Below are 24,320 nucleotides of genomic sequence, written 5' to 3' on the forward strand. Positions count from 1 at the left end.
CCTGCACCATTAAGCAAGGGGTCTGTGGACCCCAGGTTGGGAACCTCTGTTCTAAATTGGCCTGTGATTAGGCTAGCGTTATACCGGGGTTGCTGGCAGAAGGGCCTATTTTGTGCTGAACCTTGATAAATAATAAATAGAAGCATACCTTGCAATAAACTTGATTGGAATGTGGAATTATACTTTTTTGTAAATTTTTAACGAATTACACGATCGGATTTTTTTTGACATAGGCATTCCAAAAAAAGAGCCTCCCATTTTTGAAAGGAAAATAGAAGCCAAGGTTATATAGCAGAAGGAACAAATCCATGCAAAAGGCATGGATACATGAGCCCAGGGCACTTGCTGGAATCCTTTCTGTCCCTTCTTACTTGAGCCCAACTGAGATGGTACTTAACCACGGATCTGCCGCAGTCCTGTGAACAGGAATGCTGTGCAGAGAAGGGAAAGGGTACAGAGGTCACGGAGACACCCCTGCGAATCTGTAACATGGAAGGGACAGTGTAAACAATGGCATGCACATAGACATTAATGAACTTTCAAAAATAAACCATGCATATAACTTGCTACAGACAATTTGCAGGTTTGTAGAAACATATTGGTTAAACAATTTCATGCTGACAGTGTCAAACAAAGTTATCTCACGTAAGATCTACTGGCAGATTGTGAATTCTGTTAATGCAACATGCATAATGAATTAATAGAACATCATAGCACAAATGAAGCAACATTAATGCAAAGCCTTAAAATGAATCAATGCAATATCCCTTACTGAAGGTCTCAAAACAGTATTCACTCTATGATTTAAATGTTCTCTGGCCTCAATTTTCTTGAAGGCTTTGTGCATCACCAGCAAAAAAATCAGTTTCTCCCACCCAAAAAAATGAATTGACACAGTAAGTGTTAGTACACACCCTGAACCTTAAGTGCATAGTTTATATTCGTAATACCAGGATTCAAACAATCCTTTTTCTACAGATAATGCAACTGTACACTTTTCCTGCCACCCACCTCATCACCCACTGCAAATATTTGTGTGCTTACAGTATCCAGCTGATTTAGCGCAAATTTTGTTCTCCACACTCACTGACTGGACCAGAACTGCCAATGACCAACATTCACATTACTGTTGGATGCCATTGGATTTCATTCCAGTTCCCAAATGGCATAGAAACAGTATAGATTCCTATGTTAAGCAACAGGATAAAGCCCCTTTCTCAAATTTACATTTATTATTCACCTAGGTGAATCAGAAAAAAGTCAATTCAAGGATTAGCTAAAATCTTATTACATTTGTTTATCTTAATGAGTCAACCTTGCATTAGGCCATTTTAAATTTGAAAACGTAGCTAAACTCAACCAGAAGTAATAATTTAATTTTATCAGTTAATGTCCTTTAGTTGAGACATTTAAATATTGTAGTTAAATTGATTTAAAGGGCAAGGGAGTAGCTGCCTTCCTGTTTTTACCATAAACTAAAGAGATTTCTTAGCTTTGTTGGTAATGATTAAGCACTGATGAGTTAGTAAAGGTCAATATGCTTTAAGTGTGAAATTAAATCTATTTTGCAAGCATTAACTCACACTGCAGTCCAAAGGCTGAAGTCTTGTGACAATATCATCGGTAGTTTGTCCAAAAGATTTCTGCCCAGATCTGGTTTCATACATGGAAACAGCTTGCCGATCGCGTCTATTTGTACTTGTGTGAGGGGCAAGCTCCTGGCGGTCACTGGCAGCTGATGATGGATGCAGACTAGGAGTTTGTTGCTTCATTTGTGCATTCTCTGTCTGCAGTTTGTTAATCTGACATGTAATGAAAGAGATCCACAACATCTTAAAAAATAGTAATTTAATATCTATTAAGGCCCCGCCTTCAATCATTAATTGCACAATTTAAACATTTTTATTAAAAATTTGACAGTGATGTGTAGTATAGAAAAATGTAGAGGAGTAAGATTCAGTACTTTTGCCATGATCACTATATGTTATTTTATATTTCAGAGTTGGATTTTCACAGGTAGAAATCAGAGCTTATTAACTATTTGTGTGGTTGTGTACAAAATTCTATTTCATAACCATTTTTCCAGTCCAATAGCCACACAGGCTAGGGATGCTTAAAATATTTGAGGCATTGGGCAAAGCAAAAGTGTCAGTTCATATTCTCATGGAAATATGAGCACTGTTTCTCTCACTGGCAATTTGATCAGGATAGTCAACCTCTGCAAACAAAAATTAAATAAAACTGGTCATTAGTGCCAACTTTTAACATTTGTTGATTTCAAAATAGCATTGAGAGATGTCACTGAGCAAAAATACAATACACAGGCACTGATCACTGGTGCACAACTGTTAACTTATAAATTTCACATTGTCCTCAACTCTTGTGCAGTGCATTTTACGCCCTTCCTTTTCATCTCATTCATGTACCTTTTTAAGAAATCAATTTCTATTCTATTCTACCATGATTATTTTGGATGTACAAACCAAATATAAAATGGCAAGGCAGTGTGGACAAGAGAGGAATAGATTCTCAGAACTGAAATCTGATAGACTCAATATTCAAATCTATTTATAAAGTTACAGGAGTCACACTCTGGTTAAATGTTCATGGTGCCTGTTTATTTGCAAGTTGCTCATTTTCTGCTGACTCTTCAGTAATGAAAATATTCAAATCAGTGAACATGTTCGTGGTGATGGAAATAAGGATGTTGAATAAGATGGATGGCCTAATAGAAAGAAGGGCAAACTGGTACAAATCAGTACAAGATTTCTTGTCTTCTGTAATTTTTGTTAAAGCTGAAGGTTATGTGACCCAATTCTTCAGAATTAACATTAATTATGAAGAATATCTGAAAGTCCATGTACCACAGCAATCTACTTCTTTGCCAGAAACTTCTGTTTAGCCACTCAGCTCGGATTTTGCATGAAAATGTCAGCAAAAGTAGCTATTTAAATTCTTTAGGATATCTGCACAAACATTAGTGCAGAAATCCAAACGATGCAATTCACTGATTTGCTAACTGAGCTTTGTCTTTACAAGCCCTTATGGCAGAAGTTCCCCAGTGCTTAGAGAGAATGAAGTGTAGTTCGACAATTGGAGGGAAATGGATGTGAGGGACAGAAGCAAGTGTTGTGAAGTTGAATTAAAGCTTTTAAATTAAGAGTTCTTAAATGATATTTAAAATTGTTTCAGATTATTTACCTACCTTTTAGAATTTTTAAAGATTAAAAGTCAAAGAGTTTTATGCATTTCTGAAACACTCATTTGTGGTTTAACTGGATAGCAGAGGGATTTTTTTTAAAAAACAAAATCTTTGTGGACTCGTTCTCTTCTTGGTCTCACAACCAACGTTATCCCAACAGATTTTTGCTGCTAAAGTGCCATACTGGCTTTCCTTACAACTTGTCACTATCCAATTGACAAAGCCCTCACTTTATTTGCAAGTAAACATGGTTAGAACTGTAAAGTCTGCCCCATTATATAATTACTATTAAAACAAAACAAAAAATACAAGTTATTTCAGAATGTAAATGAATACTATACAAATATTGCAATAAATCTTGAAACTAAAATTAAAAATTATCAACAAAATTCCTGGCAAATATACAAGCTTATAAACAAAAGTCATATTTAAAAAAGTATTTCAAAGACAGTTAATAACTGGAATTATCAGTTAATTATTTTCAAGTGGAAGATATGGTAAATAAACTGATGACCAAAATACTGGTATATGCATCAAACTGCTCACTTTTAAACTCTTCACAATATAGTGGAAATAGTATGGGCAATAGCATTAAAATAAAAAGACTTCGTTTGGCACATACTTAAAGATCCAGTGAGCTGGCAGCTTCCATTTAGCATTACTGTTTCTTCCAGCACACTGTAAACTACCAACATCCCTATCCAAAATACAAGCAACTGCCCATTACTTAATGGACATTAACTGCCTATTAATGCTGTTTGGTTTACTGCCTTACAGGAAGTACAGGACCGTCCTTTAAGACTAAGTATACCACCTGGCATTTGCATACCTGGTGATATTCTTTGTAGTAAACAGGAGGCGGTAATAAGTTCTTGCAATTAGATTCTTGCTGATATGAGTGTGGGGAGGATTTTAACACGTTTCCAATTTTAATGTAATTATTGCAGCAATAGCTATTAAACAAATAATTAATCTATAACACAAATAGTTCATACGTTGATTATCTGCCCAGAATTGGTATATTACCTAAAACTGAATTACAAAATGGAAATGTCAGATAGGTTCATCCTTGACACCAACTTTCTTCAATCAGAAGTGGGGAAAATACATTACACGCCCTTCACAGTTGTCAGTGCTGGTGCTGCCCTAAGGATCATTTCTGTGGATCGGGTTTCCAGAATTTCCTTCTCAATTTAAGTCGACTGCAGGCCACACCCAGGTTTTAAGTTTCAAGCTGCAAGACCAATTACTAATCAAGGCATTCTAACTGGCTGCATCACTGTCTGGTATGGAAGGGCCATAGGATCAGAAAAAACTGCAGAACGTTGCAAACTCAGCCAGCTCCATCATGGGCACTAGCCTCCTCAGCTTCGATGATATCTTCAAAAGGCAATGCCTCAAATGCATCCATCATCAAGGACCCCCATCACCAAGGTCATGCTCTCTTCTTATTGCTACCATTAAAGAGGTACAGGAGCCTGAAGATACATTCAATGTTTTAGGAACAGCTTCCCCTCCAACATCAGGTTTCTGAATGGACAATGTACTAACTAACCCATGAACACTTGCACTAATTATTAAAAACTATAAACTGTATATATGTACTTTTGTCATTTATAGTATTTTTTATGCACTGCAATGTACTACTGCTGTAAAACAACAAATTTCAAGACATATATTTCAAGACCTGATTCTGACATGCTGTTTTGGAAAATTGGCAGCGAGGCAAAACAAATTAACAACAGTATAGAGCCAATATTCCAGTGACTAATAGGCTACAGAAACACTTACTTTTACGTTTGATGGCAAAGCTTTAAAGGCAAAAGAAAATTTCCCTCATTAACTTTACCTGTGGTGAAGATTTAAAATTTGTGTACTTGTTTTGGAATGGCCTGGCTTCTAGAATGGATTTACCGGTAATTAAGAAAGTAGCTAAAGTTTCCTACTGATACTCTGGCATAACCCAGGAGCTTAAGCTATCAAGCCATTAATTTTCTTGCATTGTGAAAAGCTATAATTTAAAAAGAAAACAATTTTCCAAAATGAAGTGACAGCACAGACTTTGGTTATAGTATAGCATGTTTATAATGGCAAGGAAGGTTGAGAAAACAGTGGAAAGCTAAACTTTACTGTCTGTGTAATATCATCTTCAGCTTCATATTAAGCACAGCATATCAAGATCAAACACTGCAGAAGTTGTAAAGCAAAATGGACCAAATACCATCAAAGGGAAGACTTCCTAAGGTTTAACAGCATGCAGCAGTGATAAATTTAAAAGGCTCATCTGTAATTAGCTCACATGTCCATATGGAAGAACAAAACCCTAAACAGATGGCATTAGCTAATACAGGGACAGGGACCGTGCACACCATTAGATAATAATAGTTTTTTTTGGGGGGGGGGGCAGCAGGAGTGAACAAGAAGGTGACTCTAGTAAATATTTGAGTAGATCACAGGAATTAAAGAAACAAAGCTGTCATCTGATGGCATGAACACCTATTTCTCTAATTTTGTCTTCCCTCCTCCTCTTTTTCCATTTGCCATTTTCACTCCCCTCTTACCCCCTCTCTTCTCCTCATCTCCCTTTGGTACCCCTCCTCCTTCCCCAGTGGTCCACTCTCCACTCCTATCGGATTTCTTCTTCAGCCCTGTTCCTTTTCCACCTATCACTCCAGTATCTCACTTCATTTCCCTCTCCTCCAACCACTTAAATTACTCTGTCACTTATGCAGCTGGGGTGCCTAAGACTTTTGCACAGAATTACGTTTGTCAATGTGGAGCAGAGAATGAGTTTGTAAATCTGGCAGGAGCAAAGGATGTTGGGAATGGCAAAAGTGGATCACTGTGGGAGGGTATGGGACAGGTGACAGAGGAGGAGTGCTGGAGGTGGGGGGTTGGCTTGGCTGCAGACACACCCAGCCCTGAGACATCAGGCAAGGTAATTTAATTCCAAACAATTGGTTTATTGATCATTACAGAATGTCTCTCTGGTGCTCCCTGCTCTCTCCTCTCTCTTACCCTTTCCCCAACTCTTCTCCCTGCCCCCTTCCCACTCTCAATAAAGACCCACATCAGAATTAGGCTCATCATCACTCACATGTCATAAAATTTGTTTTTATTTGCAGCAGTACAGTACCTTTCCCCTCATCTGGTCTCACCTAACAAATGCCAGCTTGCACTTGTTCCTCTCCCACACCTTCCAATTCTGGCTTCTTCCCCCTTCCTTTCAAGTTTAGATGAAGGGACTTGACCTGAAACTTCGACGGTTTATTCCTCTTCATAAATGCTACCTAACCTGCTGAATTCCTCCAGCATTTTGTCTAACAATGGATTTCCAGCATCTGCTGAATCTCTTGTTAATAATGCTTGCAGTGCCTATAAACCAAGCATTATCTGTTCATGCTCAAGTGGCTTAGTGTAGCTTTTCTTCTCTTCAACTGAAGTGTGGCTTTTATTTACAAATCCAGCACATATTGGGACACTTTACCTTGACTGATTATAGCATTAAGGTGCAAATGTATTGTCCAAGGTAGGCATCAGAACTAGAAAAGTAGATTATATGACCCAGGCAAAGTGAATACAAGATATACAGCAGACTGTTCTGGAGATTAACTTTGATACAAAACAAAGGAGGGGCTTTGTAATTATAGAAAGCAGCCAAGCAGGAGCAGTTGGATAAAATATGAAGCCAAATCATATTTAATGTAGACAAGTTACATACATAGGACAGAGATCCAATACACATATATGTACTCAAAGGAGATCGAAATAGACCTCTGCTCCAAAACAAAGTCTTATTAGCTTTTATGCCATATGTCTAATTGATGAAGACAAGAATCAATTACATCAACCTGACATACCCAGGAAATATCTACTTTTGAAATCATTCTGTTTATCCAGATGGCAAATGATCTCAACTCATTAAAAGTGACAACTTGCCCTTCATCAGGAAACAATGAAGTCAAACAGGTTCTTCTGAGAGCGTAAATTTACCATTTATTGGGCATTAAATTTTTTTGAATCATGTACTCTTAAAATAATTAAAATACAACCTTTCTGCTACTAGAGTTCTAATTAATATCCACTTACCTGCAGCTGAAGTCTGCGCAGTTCCTCACTTAGGTTGTTATTTACTTTCATTAGTTGTTGAACCTTGGCCTCAGATGCAGCCAAAGCTTTCTTCACCTCCAAATACTCCTGCAGTGTTATGGGACCATCTGACAAGTCAGATGAATCCATGCTCTAGAGATTAAAAGGAGATGTTTCTTTTTGTAGAACAGTGTGAACAATCGCTTCACTCAAGTAATGAACCAAAATACCAAATCCAAAACTGCAGCTGTCATTTGCATTACAGTAACTGAAAGAAAGACCACATGTTCATAGCACTTACACCTGTGCTCATTTTCATCTTCCTTTCTTTTCTGTCTTCCTTTAGGTCAATGGAATCATAGTTCCTTCCCCAACTTCATCCATCAATTTCATGAAGGATTTCTTTATAGGTGACTAATTACTAAAGAACAGCCATGTCTCATGGGCACAAATTCTTGAACCAACAAATTAAGGGTGGCACTGGGGTTGGGAGTTAGCCCTTCCTGTAATGAAATAGTAAGTATGGCCTAGAATTAATGACTTGCAGTTTGTTTGTAGAATAAAGGCCACTATTTGAGAAGAAAGATGGCAGAATAGAATTGTTGGGGTAAGTGATAAAAGGTAGCCTATAAAGATGCTTAAAAAAAAGGGAATGAAGTACAAATGGCCTGAAAGTGTTACTATGATGTTCAGCAGTAGTACTAAAGAGGTTTATTTCCCCTCTCACATTTGGAGGATTGTTGTGACAATTCCTCTTCAACATTAAACTCTTCACTGAATGTTGTGAAGGTTCAGTCATTAAAAACTAAGATCAAAATACATTTTGTGGATATTACATACATTGAGGAATATTGGGTTAGATTAAAAAAATGGAGGCTGAAGGTCATTCATGATCTCATTGGCACAGCAAGCAAGAGGGGCATACTTTGACTCCTATTTTCTGAGTAAACAGTGAAGTGTTGAAAAAATATGTTGATTTTTATCACAGCACAACATTTCAAGCACCATGAAAATGTTTCTCCACCCCCCCCAGCACGTTCAAAATCAGTATCACCATCAGCAAAGCTTGGTACAGTTGCTTTGAGATAAAATTATTTATTCCAAATTTCCTCTTCACTCACAAAGAGGGAATTTGGAAGAATTAATTTTACGTCAGTGAATTGCACTAAGGAATCTTAGTAGGTCAAAGTGTACTTGCATGCTAAGAAATAATACAAAAGTGAATAAATAAATAGTAAAGTTAAACTCATGTCATATAGGGCATTGGTGAGAGCACCCATGATATATTATTTTCATTTTGGTCCCTTTAAGGACAGATGTTAATGGGTTAGAAACAGTTCGGAGAAGATCTATCAGACGAATGCCTGGAATGAGCTTGTCATTTGAAAGAAGATTGGACTGTACTATACTGTAATAGAATGAGGGGGTGTGTGAACAAGAAATAGAAGATCCTGGTGCAAGTGGGAAGAATACCACATGCTGTTTCTTTTTAAAAGAAAGATCTTTATCATAAATGATTGGACAAGGCAAAACATTTTCTTCCGAAGACTGCCACCCCTAGATTCACCTCCCCAAAGGGCAATGGCAGTAGAGCAGCAAGGTGAAAAGTTAACCCTGTAGACAGTATTGCAGAGTTCAAGGTTACAATCAGGTCAGTAATATCTTTAAATGGTAGAGAAGACTTCAGGAGGCAAGAAGGCTACTCAAGCGCCCGATTATTACATTTATATGCAAATAGGCCAAAATTTTAAACTAATTTCTATTAATCAGGATTGATAATACAATCTTCAAAACATCATTATTTGGACAAGATCAAGTAAACTTGATGAAATTCCTTTAAGCTTTAAATAGCAACACTTGCTCATATATTATGCTTGTGACATAACCAGCCAGCTCTCCAATACCTCCCAAATAGGATTTTCAATATTATATGATTAAGGTCTGCACATTTGTAAATTAAAAAGCTCCCCGTTACTCTTTTATTGTTGTTAAACATGGATCAAAAATGCAAAGAATGAGTAACAGTGCATATTGGAACTCTCAGAAGCTGCATAAATAAGATCACATGGATTACAGATAAACTCTCACTTTCAAGCCAATCAGAACCATAAAATAACTGGGGATAATCTCAATTCAGTTCAATATAATTGAAAACCTAAAAAGCATCAAAACAACAGAATAATCTAAAAGCTATTGTTATTTTTATTCATAATGGGAGAATATCTCAATATGCATATCTGCAAAAGTTAAAATGTAATGAAATTATCTAGGCCCTTGATTTTTTGTAGCACATGTAACTAGCACCAAAAAAAAAAGGTAATGCACCAAAACATTTAAATGACCCATTTATAAAATTCTTGCAAACACAATATAGGGGCAGTAAAACCTGTTTTCCTTCTGTTTCTTAATTGCTACCTTCGATCTTGGTTTCACACAGATAACAAAAATAACACCTTAAAAAAAATGTTGGGATAAGACCTAAACTACCTTCTGTGACTAACAAGCTTAATGCTATTTCTTGACACAGAAAAAAAACTGTGTCCAATATATATGCACTCTATTTTTGGGATGAATTAAAAAACTTCAGTTCCTGTCACAGCACATTTATGTTTCTGATCTACTGTATTTGGACTGGAGCACAGAAAAAATAGTGAACAGGCTGGCAGTGCTGAAAACAGCAACCTTTCAGGCTGTCAAGAAGGGCTGAAGAACAACAGGAATGAAACTGGATATACAACCCATGCTAATAGCTTTTATGTTAAATCACGATAACTATTTCAATGTATCTGCTAGTTAACTAACATTTAGGAATCTGAGGCAAGTTAACTCAAGAGAAATCAGAACATTGCAAGTGCTCAATCTGCTTACTTGCCTTCACCCACTACTCAAAGTGCAGCAATTTAAAAACTAGACAGCAGAACTTGACTGCTGTCACCGAGCTCTAAAGATCAACTATTAGCTATATTGTGATACAAGGTAAATCTGTATTTGACCTGAATGGAACCATTGAGATTTTCTTTAGATACCCTGACTCAAAAGGTTTGAGGCAATGAATGGTTGAAGAATATTTCTCAGCAATTGTATGAGAAGAATGCCATATTCCAGCTACGTCTACAAAAATTCCAATAGCTAATGCACACTTAATAGGTGCACTTAACAACGTTTGAGAGAAAAAAAACTGCCAATTCCCACAACTTGAAAAAGTAACAAATTAGATAACATGTAGTACTGTGTAGAAGTCTTAGGCACAGTAGATTTTTTAATATAAATTTTGTTTTAGATGCTTGTATTTTGTCTTCTGCATTAGTGCCAGTAGAAGAGAGAAGATTTGATATCCATTTATTTTCCAAAAAAATAATTGTCAGAAAAATGTTTGTATTTCATTTAAATAATATATTAAGTAATAACTTTTCAAATAAAAACTTGATTACATTGTAGGTATATAGCCTAGTGTATGATTAAACAAAGGTAACAAACAAGATGCTCCAGATCAGTGAAGGAACTAAATGGATTTAACTGAAACAGAAACAGGTGTAGAGTACTCGAAGGACACCCAAACTAAAAGGTGAGGGTGTGGCAGATGTGACAGTTTACCCTTTAAATCACAAATTCTTACAACATGGCAAGAATGAGCATAGTAATAAGACACAAGATGGTCATCCTGCATCAGGAAGGTCTCTTCCAAGCAGAAATTGCACAGCAGACAGGAGTTTCAAGATGTTCTGTCCAAACTCTTCTGAAGGAGCAAAAAAAACAGGCAAGGTTGAGGACCAGAAATGCAGTGGTCGGGCATGGAAAATGAGAGTAGCAGAGCAGAGATACATCAAACTGATGTTCCTTCTAAATTGGAAGTAGTCCAGCATTGTTATTAACTCTGAACTTACAGAAATCACTGGAACTCAGTACACCCTCTACTGTCTGAAGAAGTTTTGTCGGAGTGGGAGTGGTCTGTGGAATTGAAGTGTGTGGCCACAGGGAGATCCCGCCACTGCTCGAGGACTCAGCGCCGGTGTTCGGTGAAACGGTCTCCCAGTCTGTGGCGGGTCTTCCCAATGTATAAATGGTCACATCGGGAGCACCGGATACATTATATCACCCCAGTTGACTCGCAGGTGAAGTGGTGCCTCACCTGAAAGGACTGTCTGGGGCCTGGGATGGTGGTGAGGGAAGAAGTGTGGGGGCAGGTGTAGCACTTCTTCCATTTGCAGGGATGAGTGCCCGGAGGGAGGTCCGTGGGGAGGGATTGGGGGGGGGGGGGGGATGAATGGACAAGGGAGTCGCGTAGGGAGTGATCCCTGCGGAAAGCCGAGAGTGGGGGGGAGGGGAAGATGTGGTTGGTGGTGGGACCACTCCCACTCCGACATGTCTGTCCATGGCCTCCTCTACCGTCAAGATGAGGCCACACGCAGGTCGATGGAGCAATACCTTATCTCCCGCCTAGGTAGCCTCCTTCCTGCCGGCATGAACATCCAACTCACTGACCTCCGTTGATACCCCTGCCCCCCACCTTTACCCCCATCCCTATCTATTATTTTAGTCTGGTTCTCTTTCTCTCCCCTCACTATAATCTCAACCCCCAGCACTACCTTTTTTTCTCTTTTATTTCCCATAATTCTCCACCTTCCCCCTAGCCCATTTCCCTCCAGCCTATCACTTCCCAGCTCTCTACTTTATCCCTCCCCCAACTTCTTATCCCCCCTCGACCATCCCATGTTACTTCACTCCTGATGAAGGGTTTCGGCCCGAAACATTGTTATTACCTCCTCCCATAGATGCTGTCTGGCCTGCTGAGTTCTGCCAGCATTTTGTGTTTTTTATTTATTTCCAGCATCTGCAGATTCACTCGTGTTTCTTATAAAACAGTATGGCAGTGTACCCAAGATAACTGATGCCATTTTAAAGGCAAAAGTGTGGTTACAAAAAAATTTTGATTTATTTTATTTTTTTTACTGTTTACTGCTCTTTATAGTAATTCTTTTCATATTGAGAAATTTTTTATTTGATTAACTTTGAAAGCATTTTTGCTTTATGGAATTTATTCCGCTTGAGCCCAAGACTTTTGCACAGTACCATATATGCACTGATACAAAAGTTAGGAGGCTCTGCAGGACCTAAATGACTGAAAATTAAGTCAAAGTAAACTATTTTTATATCAATCCCTTGATATATTTTTTTAATATTATCAACATAAAATCATTTTAGTTTGCCCATGTTTAACACCTACATAAAATTGTGCAGAGTGCCAATCTTTAGGGGTTAGAATATAAAAATATCAGGTAGTTATTCATAAAGACCACAAGTGAACTTTTACTTGAAAGCTGATTTCTTCTTTCATTGACCTCAGATATTTATTTACTTTTCAGATCTGGATGTCACTCATGAGTGTTGATTCCCTTTATACTGGAAAGTCTATTGAGCTTTCTTGAATATACACAGTAACTGAACCACTATTATAACAAAAGATCCATTGCTTCTGAGTAAAAAATAATGCCCTCATCTTTTCCACAATGGTCAATCTTTTATTTTGAGACTGAATCTTTGTGGTCAATTCCACAGCCTGATGAAACATTATACTTATATTTTTAAACTTGTGAAGCCCTGTAAGAAGTTCATTTGCTTCAATAAAAGCCTCTAATTTTTCTAAAGTTGATACAAAGGTGTTACAGGTTTAGTTGCCCTTCATATCACAAACTCACCAACAGTGGATTCAACCTTTTGTCCTTTACTGCACTCTGTTGCAACTATATTCTTGCATGGTTGAAACTAAACCATTCAATTTTGTGATTATTTGTAGATTACATACAAAATCTCTTGATAACAAAATATTTAAATTCATGGCAGGAAAAGTTATTAATGAATGACTGATATCAAACCTCAACTTAAATACATCCGTTAAGGGCACAAAGAGGCATATTTGTTTTATAATTGCCCCATCACTGAACTGTTCCCACAACCTATGTACTCACATTCTAGGACTCTTCATATCACATTCTTAACATTTATTGTTTGCTTATTTATTATTATTTTTCTCTTTCATATTTGTAGTTTGTTGTCCTTTGCACATTGGTTGTCTGTCTGTCCCTTTGGGTGCAGTCTTTCATTGTGTTTCTTGGATTTACTGTGTTTGCCCACAAGAAAACAAACCTCAGAATTGTATATGGTGACATGTGTACTTTGATAATTTACTTTGAACTTGATCAGCTGTCCTATTTTCCCAAAAACCCAACTAAATTTGTTTCAAGATCACACAGCAACGTAAAATAAAATGGCTTTAGTGAGGTAATGTACGCTAGAAAGGTATAAATTTACAGATTCCCTCAGACATGATCTTCTCTCAATATTCACGTAGGAAGAGGAAATATTTAAAGACCTGTTACTTTATCCCTCCCATTTGTCCAACAATCCCTTTGACCTGCTACCATCAGGCAGGAGGTACTGTAGCATTAAGACAAGAATTGTTAAGATGGGAAGCAGCTTCTGTCCCACTGAACTCCCTGCCACCCAGGTCTCATCACATATGAAATGCTAGTGGCAATATTCTGAATTACTTTTTAAAACGTGTCGTAAATGCACCTTGTTATTTGTTAATTTATCTCTAGTGACATTGTGTTGTGTGTGTGTGTGTGTGTGTGTGTGTGTGAGTTTGTATGTACTGTGTTGTGCACTTTGGTCCAGAAAAACCTTTTGTTTGGCAGTATAAATGTGTACAGTAGAATAAAAATAAATGGAACTTGAACTTAAAACAGCTTCATGAGCAAAGATATCCAATGCTTATCCTCTTGGAAAAACCCAGATATGGAAAGCCACTTAAAAAAGAACCAAGTGTTAAAAATGTTGCAACTGCTCCCAAACAAACAAAAAAAGCTATAGTTCTGATTGAAAATCAAGACCCAATTCCAGATTTTCACCGCTCACCTTAGCTCTGTTGTTTCTAGACGAGGATGCGTTTCGGTGCAATTCAGCGTCTGTGTCCTCATCCGAAGCTACACTATCATAATCATGCTGATCATCTCCAAAATCACTGTCAGGACGGTCATTCTGGTTCCGCAGAAGATAATCTACAGTTTCTAAATAAAAAAAGGTTAGCTTGATATTACAACTATATATTGCTTATGGAGTAAAATAATAGCCACCTACAGAAGCAAGATGGCAACATTCTACTGTAAATGCCGAGCTGACACAACCCATGAGGAGAATGGGAAAATCCATCAGTATTTCCATTCCAGTCTTGCTCTTTGAAGCAACCTATTTACACACAGATTGAATGATATGTCAGTATACCATGCCTGGCACATTGCCTTGGTGAGTCTTAATTATAGTGTGCAAGGTACTGATAGCGGTTTGCAGGTGTTTGAACAAATTAAGATGAAACATCTTAGCAGGAGAAAAAGTCTGGCAGAACTTACAAGTTTTATTTAAACCACTTTCTGGCCAGAAAAAAATAATTTTCCATACAAAGAAAACAGATAATGTTTATTTGTAGAACTAATTGAAGTGTGCAAAAGAGGAAATGTTAGAAAAAGCTACATAATATTTAAATTATTAACACCATTAAATGTTGGCAAAAAGTACCAAGAATCAATGATATTGGATCAAGACCAATAAGCTGGTTTTCACAGGCACCCATAGGGTTTTGATTCATAATCTTGCCAGTCCATTCCTCTCAAAACCTTTTTTATTTCAATTTTCAGGCCAAAAATCGAGGGCAGGCCAATATTTTGCAGTGGTCTAGCGGAAGAGATACTTTCAGTATAACTTCTTCCCCTTAACATTTAAGAAATCTTCAAAAGCACATTTCTCCATTTTATATAAGTACATTATTAAGACACTCTATTCTCAGGGTCCAACAATGGCATATTTATTCTTAAATGACCCCAGTGATGGACTGCCTTTCTGAACTCTGACAGCTCCTAAGCTGGTGGTGCATCAAGCTTATATTAGGTGGGGTGCTGAGGATTTAAACTCAGCAAAATTGAAAGAACAATGTTACTAGAAATGAACAGTGGACCTGTGGGTTATGCAAGTAAACTTAAGGCAATGATTTAGAAACAGCTTTTTCACCTCCACCATCAGATTTCTGAATGGTCCATGAACTAATGAACACTACCTGTTATTCCTTTTTTATGTACAAGTTACCTTAATATTAATTTTTATGCCCTTGCACTACCACAAAACAACAAATTTCATTGTGTATGTCAGTGCTAAAAAATCTGTTACTGACTAGCTGGTGATGGAGGGCTGAATATTACACTAATTAGTGGATGCATGGCAATAAGCATATTATAGTAGCCTGAATGACTTGAAATGCTCTCCAATTATCTCAATAGATGCAGCAGAATACTGGAATATCAACACTTACCTGATTTGTGAAAGGTGCAGAAGCTTTTGAGGGCTTGAGATAAAATCTTTAGATTTGATTGTTAATCCTCTATCGCTAGCTTTTAGTGACATTAATATATGCAATTCATAAGACATCTTGCAATACCTAGACATCTTCCATTCAAAATATTTCAAAACCCTATTTCCCAACCATGGTTTTTACTAAAAGCAAAAGCAACAAAGACACAGGTATATTCCTCTCCAAGCTGCACCATCTTCTTGATTAGATGTTACCACTGGTCATGCACTGTCGCTGGACTCAAATCATGGAATGCTCTGAAGTAGAGAACCATTGAAAACCTAGGCTCTATTCGTCCATGCTTATCAAGGTTCTGTTTAATGGTTATCTCCTATCACCCTGCTCAACACTCCTTAAAGATACTGAAGGTGGAGTTTCTTTCCAATTGGGGATGATGGACTATAGAGGATATCAGCAGTCATGGCAGCAAACTGAGCATTACAAGCTGCTTTAATTAACTTCAGCTTTACCAGAGGCAGCTGGAGTGGAGCAAGAAGGTAACAGTTATACACGCGCTTCATGTTCAAGGTGGTGGTGGGGGTTAGTGTTGTGAGATATCCAAAGAACTTTCCACTGTAGACATCACATTCCACTGCTTTCCGGAGGTGAGCGTAATCAACAGGGTGTTTATGTATGCTCCTATATACAGTTTATATCTGATTTAAAGCTGAACTTTCTATGGTTCATTCATTTTGAGTAGGAGACAAATACTATGAGGACTGGGCTAGATTTTCAAAAGAACAAAATAAATTGTTTATTTGGTATTAATTTACAGAATCAATGATACCTCGGCTCATAAAGGTAAAATAATTAAACTGTTACTTCTACTAGATTAGGATGTGAGGAAAATGCTGTAATGACCACTAGGGGGGGTTCCTGGGTTGCTCATCCACTATTCTGCTTATGTTCCCTACGTCACTCATAACTGATATACAAGAGATTGGAAGCAATTGTAATAGATAATAGGGTTTTACTGTGCCACAATGCATTAAGATATCTGAATTAATTTTAAACTTATTCCACTGTATGCAATAAAATCAATGCTTGTATAAATATTTCAAAATACTTGAACTGCAGCAAAAATACCATAATCAAAACTACTTAAAAACTACTTACCCGTCGGACTACCTAGCGTCTTTCCATGCTGCCTCCTCTTTGCATCGCTAAGAATATCAATAATCAGGGTTGCAAACTCACGGGCATTAAACCTAGCAAGCTTTTGTCGTCCCTAAAAAGAATAACGTTGAAAGTTATGAATTTAGTCAATAATTAACTGCGAGGTTAATCTCATGGAAGCTTTCTTCAGAAGCTTTCTTCCGAGTGAATGTTTTTTCTTGTCCCTTGTCTGGCCGCAGTCTGCTGACCCACTTTCAAATAGTTTTTAAACCACACAGTCAAAGGAGCCAATGATCACAGGGATCACTTGAACTCAGCGAGGGAAGTATGCAAGGCGTGCCAACAACTGAGCCAATCAAAAGCCACTGAACTTTGGGATTTCAAAGTAGGAAAGAAATATTAAAAATTGGACAGAGACCACCGAGCATGCCAAGGAATAAACTGCTCATTGTTAAAAATAGATCAGACTTTCTCTCATTTACAGTATAAGCATAAACAGGGATGCAGTGTGAAAACGAGTGTGCAGACCCACTCTAATCCTTTACAGGTTTTGCAGACCTGCTGCTTTTCATTATGTTAATTCAGATCAAAACAGCAATGAGGCTGTTTTTCTCCTCGCAACATTTAAAAGAATGACCTCAGTTTTAAAACATTTTTACAGATAAAAATCATTCTAATGCTGTGGAATTTAGTACAATGAAGTGCATGAAAGCTTGTAAATAAATGCAGAATCTGGTAGGAAATTTGTTTAAAAGATTAAGCACGCACATGCACAAATGCATGTCAGTAGGTGAGTGGGACTTCCAGCCCCAACCCAATGCACTGAAATGTGTTCATGACTGACAAATCTCAGAGCTGGAGGGGATAATATTCCAGTGCTATCATTTTACTGCAGCTATCAAGCTCTGACAAGGGACAGTGCTTAGCTGGCAATTCCAGCTTCTGTTGCCAGCTCATCTCACATGGCTTTCAATAACGAGGAGCTGCAAACAAGCTTGAACACATCATCTAAGCAAGCTAAAGTCCACTATCAAAGGTACAGATAGAAGGACCATTAAAAGCATTTAGAACTGTTTATTAAGGGCCAGGGATCATTATAATTTCTGAGTAATATTTACACGGTACAATAAAATTCTGGGTTCACAATTTTCATTCTTGTCTATGTGGGAGTTGATGGCTATTCATATCTGAAGTTACATGACCACTTTTTGGTAATAAGCAGCTGAAACCACTCTAGTTTAGGAACAACATAGTTAAGTGAAAACTTGAACGTACAAAAATCCTCCTCTGTTCCATCTTGAAGCACAAGAGGAAAATATTGGGCACTGATATTGAAACAGTGCAAAGGATTACAGAAGGGTGGAGAAGATGGTAGTGACAGTAAGCAGTAAGTATAGAGACAGATTGTCTGAAGGAATGGAATTCTATAGTGTGGAAATTATGGAGCCTGCTCGGTTGAAGGCCTGGCCAAATATAACATGGAGTCAGCTAGGACAAGGGTAAAGGAAACATGTATGTATTACAGACAGCAGGAATTTATTACAAGACCATATGATATAGGAGCAGAATTATGCCATTTGGCCAGTCAAGTCTGTGCTGACATTTCATCATGACTAATCCATTTTCCCTCTCAGCCCAAAATCTTCTGCCTTCTCCCAGTATGAATTCAAGATGAGCTTTGATTTACACAAGGAAACTGTCAAAACAGCAATGGGATGAAATGTCCGAATGTAAGAAAGTCAAGAATAGAGTTACAGCAGGAAGATTGGGATATTCGAGAGGCTTGTGACGATCAGAATCAGTATCAGGTTTAATATCACTAGCATATGTTGTGAAATCTGTTGTTTTGTGGCAGCAGTACATTGCAATACATAATAATAAAAAGCTTAATTACAATATATAATAATTAACTAAATTATTGCAAAAAGAGAGGAATTAAAAAATGAATGAATTCATTGTTCTTTCAGACATCTAATGGTGGAGAAGAAGCAGTTCCTGAAATGTTGAGTGGGTGCCTTCAGGCTCCTGTATCTCCTCCTTGATGGTAGGAATGAGAAGAGGTCCTTAATGATGGATGCCATCTTTTTGAGGCATCACCTTTTGAAGGTGTTGTGGAGGCTAGTGCCCATCATGGAGCTGGTTAAGTTCACAACTTTATGCAGCTTTTCCTAATCCTGTGCAAAGGCTCTTCCATACCAGACGATGTTGCAGCTAGTTACAATGCAGTCCATGATATATCTGTAAAAATTTGTGAGTGCCTTTGGTGACATACTAAGTTTCCTCAAATTCCAGATGAAATATAGTTACCTTGTGTTTTCTTTGTAATTCCATCAAAATGTTGGGCCCAGGACAGATCTTTAGAGATTTTGACACTGAAAAACTTGAAAACTGCTTATCCTTTCCACTGTGATCCCTCAATGAAGATAGACGTGTTCCCTTGATTTCCCCTTACTGTATTCCTTAGTCTTACTGACATTGAGCGCAAAGTTGGTGTTGCAACACTACTCAACCACTTCGCTCCTGTACGTCTCCTTGTAGCCATCAGAAATTCTGCCAATAGATGTGTAAATGGCAAATTTATAGATGGCATTTGAGTTGTGCCTAGTCACACAGTCATAGGTGTGGAATTGTACAGCAGTGGGTTAAGTATGCATCACTGAGGTGCACCAGTGTTGACTGTCAGGGAAGATGTTATTTCCAATTCACACAGACTGGTTCTCTGGTGAGGAAGTCAAGTATCCAATTGCAAAGGGAGGTAGAAAGGTCCAAGGTTTTGGAGTTTGATGATTAGAACTGAAGGTATGATCGTGTTGAACGCTAAGCTGTAAGCAATAAACAGAAGTCTGACATAAATATCACTATTGTTCAGGTGATCCAATGCCAAGTGAGATTGCATCCGCTGTTGACCTATTGCGGCGATAAGCAAATTGCAGCAGGTTCAGGTCGTTGCTTAGGCAGGAGCTGATTCTGGCCATGACCAACCTCTCAAAGCACTTCATCGCAGTAGATGTGTGTGTCACTGGGCAATAGTGATTAAGGCAACTCACCCTGCTCTTCTTGGGCACTGGTGTGATTGGCACCCTTTTGAAGCAGGTGCGAACCTCCAACTGCAGCACTGAGACACTGAAGATGTCCTTGAACAATCTGCTGGTTGGTTTTCAGAGTCCTGCTAGGTTACCATTTATAACCAATTGTTACCAATGGTACCAGAGTTACCATTAGAGCCTGATGCCTTGTGAAGGTTTACAAGACAGATAGAATTAGCTATCATTGGTATGGACAGGTTATAGGAGCAGAAAGGACTCAGTGAGAATTAACCAGAATGTTAACTGAATAGGAGATAATGGCCAGGGATAGGGCTGAAACTGTTGGTGAAAAACTTCAATTTGCAAGTAATGTCTTAAAAAATACTGACTAGATCAGCTTAATATTTGTAATTGGACAAATGAAGCAATCTTACAATAGATTTAATAGATAGAGGGGTTAACTCAGATAAGGTTGATGCCATTAGATGTTGAATAGGATTAATATCAGGTTTTGTTCGCAATTCGCAGGCTATTATGTAAACAAGAATAGTGTTTCTCAGATGGAAAGAAGCTGAAATGGAAGATAGAGAAGTTGACTAAATGGAGGATAAGAGATAAGGTGTAAGTTTACCTTGGCTGATAATGAATGTTACTTTATACTATCAGAGTTTCAGAACTGTGACACAGGCCATTCACTCCCTTCAATCTATGCTGGCTCTCAGGGTTATTCATCAATTCAATTTTCTCACTAATAACCAACACACTTTTGAAATATAGAAGGAAATTAGAAAACCAGGGGAATTTTGTGTGGTCACAAGGAAAACATGCAAATGTCACACAGACAGCATTGAAATCAGAGTCAAACCCTGTTGGAGCTGAAAGACAATTGCAATATCTGAAGCTTTTCTGTGCCACAAGTATCATTAGTGGAAATGGACTGGAGAAATTCAAACAGATACAAATTTGGGAGACAAAACAAAGTGTAAAAGTAAACCAAGATGAGAATGATTTCATTTACCTGGTAATCTTAGATAAATGTAGTGAATCAGCCAGTTAGACAGTGATCTCAAATTTATACCTTATAGCATAATTAAGATTTGAATCAAACCCTGGATTTCTACTTTTTAAGGAAACAAATACTGCATATGCAAAAAAAAAGTGATATGGAGGTGTTGTCATTTCTTTGCTCTCTCCTAAGCCTAATCTGCTCAACAGATCTCATTAAAATAGGCGGTCATTACAGAAAGTTGTAATTTTTGTTGACAATTATTTTTGTACTATTAAAAACTTCTCATCAAAAAGATGCTTTATAACTAAACAGCCGATATTTGTTAACAATACAATAAGGATAACGTTTTATCGGCTGTTACTTTCATGGCAGTTTATTTTTAGTCACAGCATTTGGATGCTAAGATTTAATATTTTGTCAAGGATCATTTTTAGAAACAAACAAAAAAATGTGCATTTTGGCAGCTATGAAGTTATTCAATGACATGAATTGAAGAAAAATAATGAAATTTAGAATGAATGCATAAAATGGAAAGCAGATTATTAGAGATTCATAGAATTACTTTTCAAAAGCATTGATCTATAGCTTTCAAAACTAATTATAGAAAAGCCAATCCACTTTATGCAATTATTATTTAGCTTGCAAAACATTGCAAGATATATTGTCTGAGAAATCATTTACTGAGAACCTTAAGTAAATATTTAAGCTTCACAAGCATTTTTTTTTGGAGGGAAAGATAATATTGGAGGAAGGGATTCAGATGAACAGGTTAACTAATATTATTATACAGTCAGTATCAATACACTCAAGTACCTAACAGACTAGCAACAGCATGTCTTCAGGCCACATCCACACTAACACCTCTCCCCAAAGGAAAAATATCCAGTGGGTTATTTACCTACTCACAGCTATTCCTAACATTCTCAAGGACACTGATACCCCTCCTGCTCTGGAACAATCACTTTTCATTAAGGCTGTGAAGTTGTTTACTGCTCAGACGTGGCACTCCCAAGGGCTGGATGAGATAGTGGTTTGGATAGGAAAGAAAACAAGTTTCTATAAGTAACTCCTCTACTTTATTTTCCACAAAGGAAACAGCGTATCATATTGCAGCACTGCTCAATGGCTGTTTGAGGTTGCCACACATGCATTATTTCTACACAGGTAACCATTAGCTCATTTGATGGGGTGGGTTGTCTTAGCTAGACAGTTTACAATGAACTGTCTAGCTCATTGACAGTTATTACAATGAAGTATTTACAATGAAGGCAGTTAAATTCCATAGGGTGATGGATCGCTTACAACTTGGCAGCAGAAGCATTTGCCGCAACTACTTACATGAGTGATAAATTGGTCTAACTTGTATGAATTACCATGAAAGTTGTCTTTCAACACTTCTATTGCTTACATGTGAATTAAACAGAAATTATGGAGCAGTCAATTGGAGCAACTTCATGAAGGATTTTATACATTAATAACTGCTACAATATGTAACTGATACTTACATCATGTCCCACCACCCTTGCTGAGAAATGCGGTCTGTTATCAGAATCTTAAATCTCACCCTCCACTCAAAGTTCCTGATTTTTCCATCCAGACAAGATTAGATATTAGGAAATGTTACAATACACCATAGACATAGTAACAGAATTAGGCAATTCTGTACATCAAGTCTGCGCCACAATTCCACCACGGTTGATTTACTAGCCCTCTCAACCCCATTCCCTGCCTTCCCCTTACAACCTTTGATATTCTCACTAAGAACCTATCAACCTCTGCTTTAAATATACCCAATGAGTCTACCTTCATAGCCAGCTGTAGCAATGAATTCCACAAAATCACCACTCTCTGACTAAAGAAATACATCCCTGTCTCCGCTGTAAAGAACTGCTCTTCTATTCTGAAGCTACATAACTAAGGGAACTACATTTGGACTTTTAACACCCTCTTTTAGAATCCTTTTACATCGAAGTGAAATATAAACATGTCCTTACACAGTTGTACGATTTGTAATTCTTTTGAGAATTAGACTGCTCAAGATTTCCTTTAAGTGTCCCCGGGCCAAGTCTTATTTTTGGAAGGATAATTAAGTTCAAATATCTGCATATTTTTGCAGTTACGTGGCAAATGAGGAGACAGACCACATGCTTTGAATTTTTGTGGCCAAGACAGGCAGGCCATGAATCTGATGAAATATCAATAAATTGACTCAGTGTATCTATAGAAACACAAAGATCAAACACACCTTTTCTCATATCCTCCTTCCTCTAAGAATGCTGTACACCTCAATACCAGTATAACTTGCGTTTATACAAAAATGACTAACAGATGGATATCAAGTGTAGCAAATAGCTAAAACTTGGGGCTTCACAACACATATACATGAAGTAGGTAATTTATCTCAATACATAAATGAGATGGAACATAATAGTTTTCAACTATACCGCTGAAACTATCTTGACATTCAAAAGATTAGAAACATTTTCACCAAGAAAGTTCACATCAACTATAACTGAAAGACAGTGGCCACTGATTACCTGTAATGTGGGTCTGTGCACGCAGGAATATATCAGTACCACCTTCTCAGTTACTCTTAGAAAGATAAGCATCAAGAAAGATGCTCAGCTAAGTCTAGATGAACTTAATCTGAAAGTGGTGAGCTAGCTGTCAAGGTTGCTGTAACACGAGGCTTTACACCAGCAAGTTTAAATGCAGCAATATTAGTTTCAGGGGGACCCCAGATGCGAATAATCATTTACAAGAATTCAATTCAATTCAAAACGATCACTTCTACTACAAATTTTTAAAAAACTTTTTCTGTACTACAAGAATGAGTGTTTATGAATAATGTCCAAGTTACAGTCTTTCATTATGTTCCAATGTCTAGGAACTTATATTCCAGCATACAATTATTATTAAGTAAAACACAGTTGAATTTAAACCTTGTATTTCAACATACCTGGTTCCTAGTTGCAGAATATTCAGGGTTAACTGGAAGAAAGGGTACAGCACTACGCTCGGTCACTAAAGTGCTATGGTTCTGTGTGGTCAGCCACACTGCAAATGCAGAAAGAAAACAGTGTTAGTGAGTATGAAATTTTAAGTAATATTTTGAAAGCTTCTGTGAAACAGACTCAAATAGTTTAACCAAAGGAAACAATACCCAGGCAAATCAAGCTTCAACTAGTAGATTTTACTCAGACAACACAGCCTGTCTGGGAGAATTATTTAGACACTAACTTTATGACTTAAGATTTACAAAAAAACACGACAACAGAACAAGAGGTGTTTTTAGTCCAATTTTTAAAAAAGTAATGTATATTTTTCTTAACAAAGGGGTTGCTGTAGGAAATGTGCTTGTTAGAATTGTATTAAGTTTATAGTATTATAATAAATACAGTTGTCTGCAAGGAATACAGACTCCCTTGTTCCAGTTTTGATACCAGGCCTGCTGGTGGGGTGATACAGAAAATGTGTTGA

At 37.4% G+C, this 24,320-nt stretch overlaps 1 protein-coding gene across 9 annotated transcripts in view; it reads right to left on the bottom strand.

The window, feature by feature from the left end:
• git1 (G protein-coupled receptor kinase interacting ArfGAP 1) overlaps positions 1-24,320 on the bottom strand; it is a 235,784-nt gene that overhangs the window by 16,592 nt on the left and 194,872 nt on the right. For 4 of the 9 annotated variants that reach the window (XM_073053392.1, XM_073053390.1, XM_073053389.1 and 1 more), the window contains 6 exons: positions 23,800-23,897; positions 16,806-16,917; positions 14,207-14,358; positions 7,292-7,444; positions 1,584-1,802; positions 372-482 (listed from right to left, as the gene is read on the bottom strand). In XM_073053392.1, the coding sequence (XP_072909493.1) occupies positions 372-482; positions 1,584-1,802; positions 7,292-7,444; positions 14,207-14,358; positions 16,806-16,917; positions 23,800-23,897 (845 nt within the window). The remainder of the gene's footprint in view (positions 1-371; positions 483-1,583; positions 1,803-7,291; positions 7,445-14,206; positions 14,359-16,805; positions 16,918-23,799; positions 23,898-24,320) is intronic. The other 5 variants (XM_073053393.1, XM_073053391.1, XM_073053396.1 and 2 more) reach the window with 4 other exon arrangements.

This window comes from Hemitrygon akajei, chromosome 8, assembly GCF_048418815.1.
Source record: "Hemitrygon akajei chromosome 8, sHemAka1.3, whole genome shotgun sequence".
NCBI lineage: Eukaryota > Metazoa > Chordata > Chondrichthyes > Myliobatiformes > Dasyatidae > Hemitrygon > Hemitrygon akajei.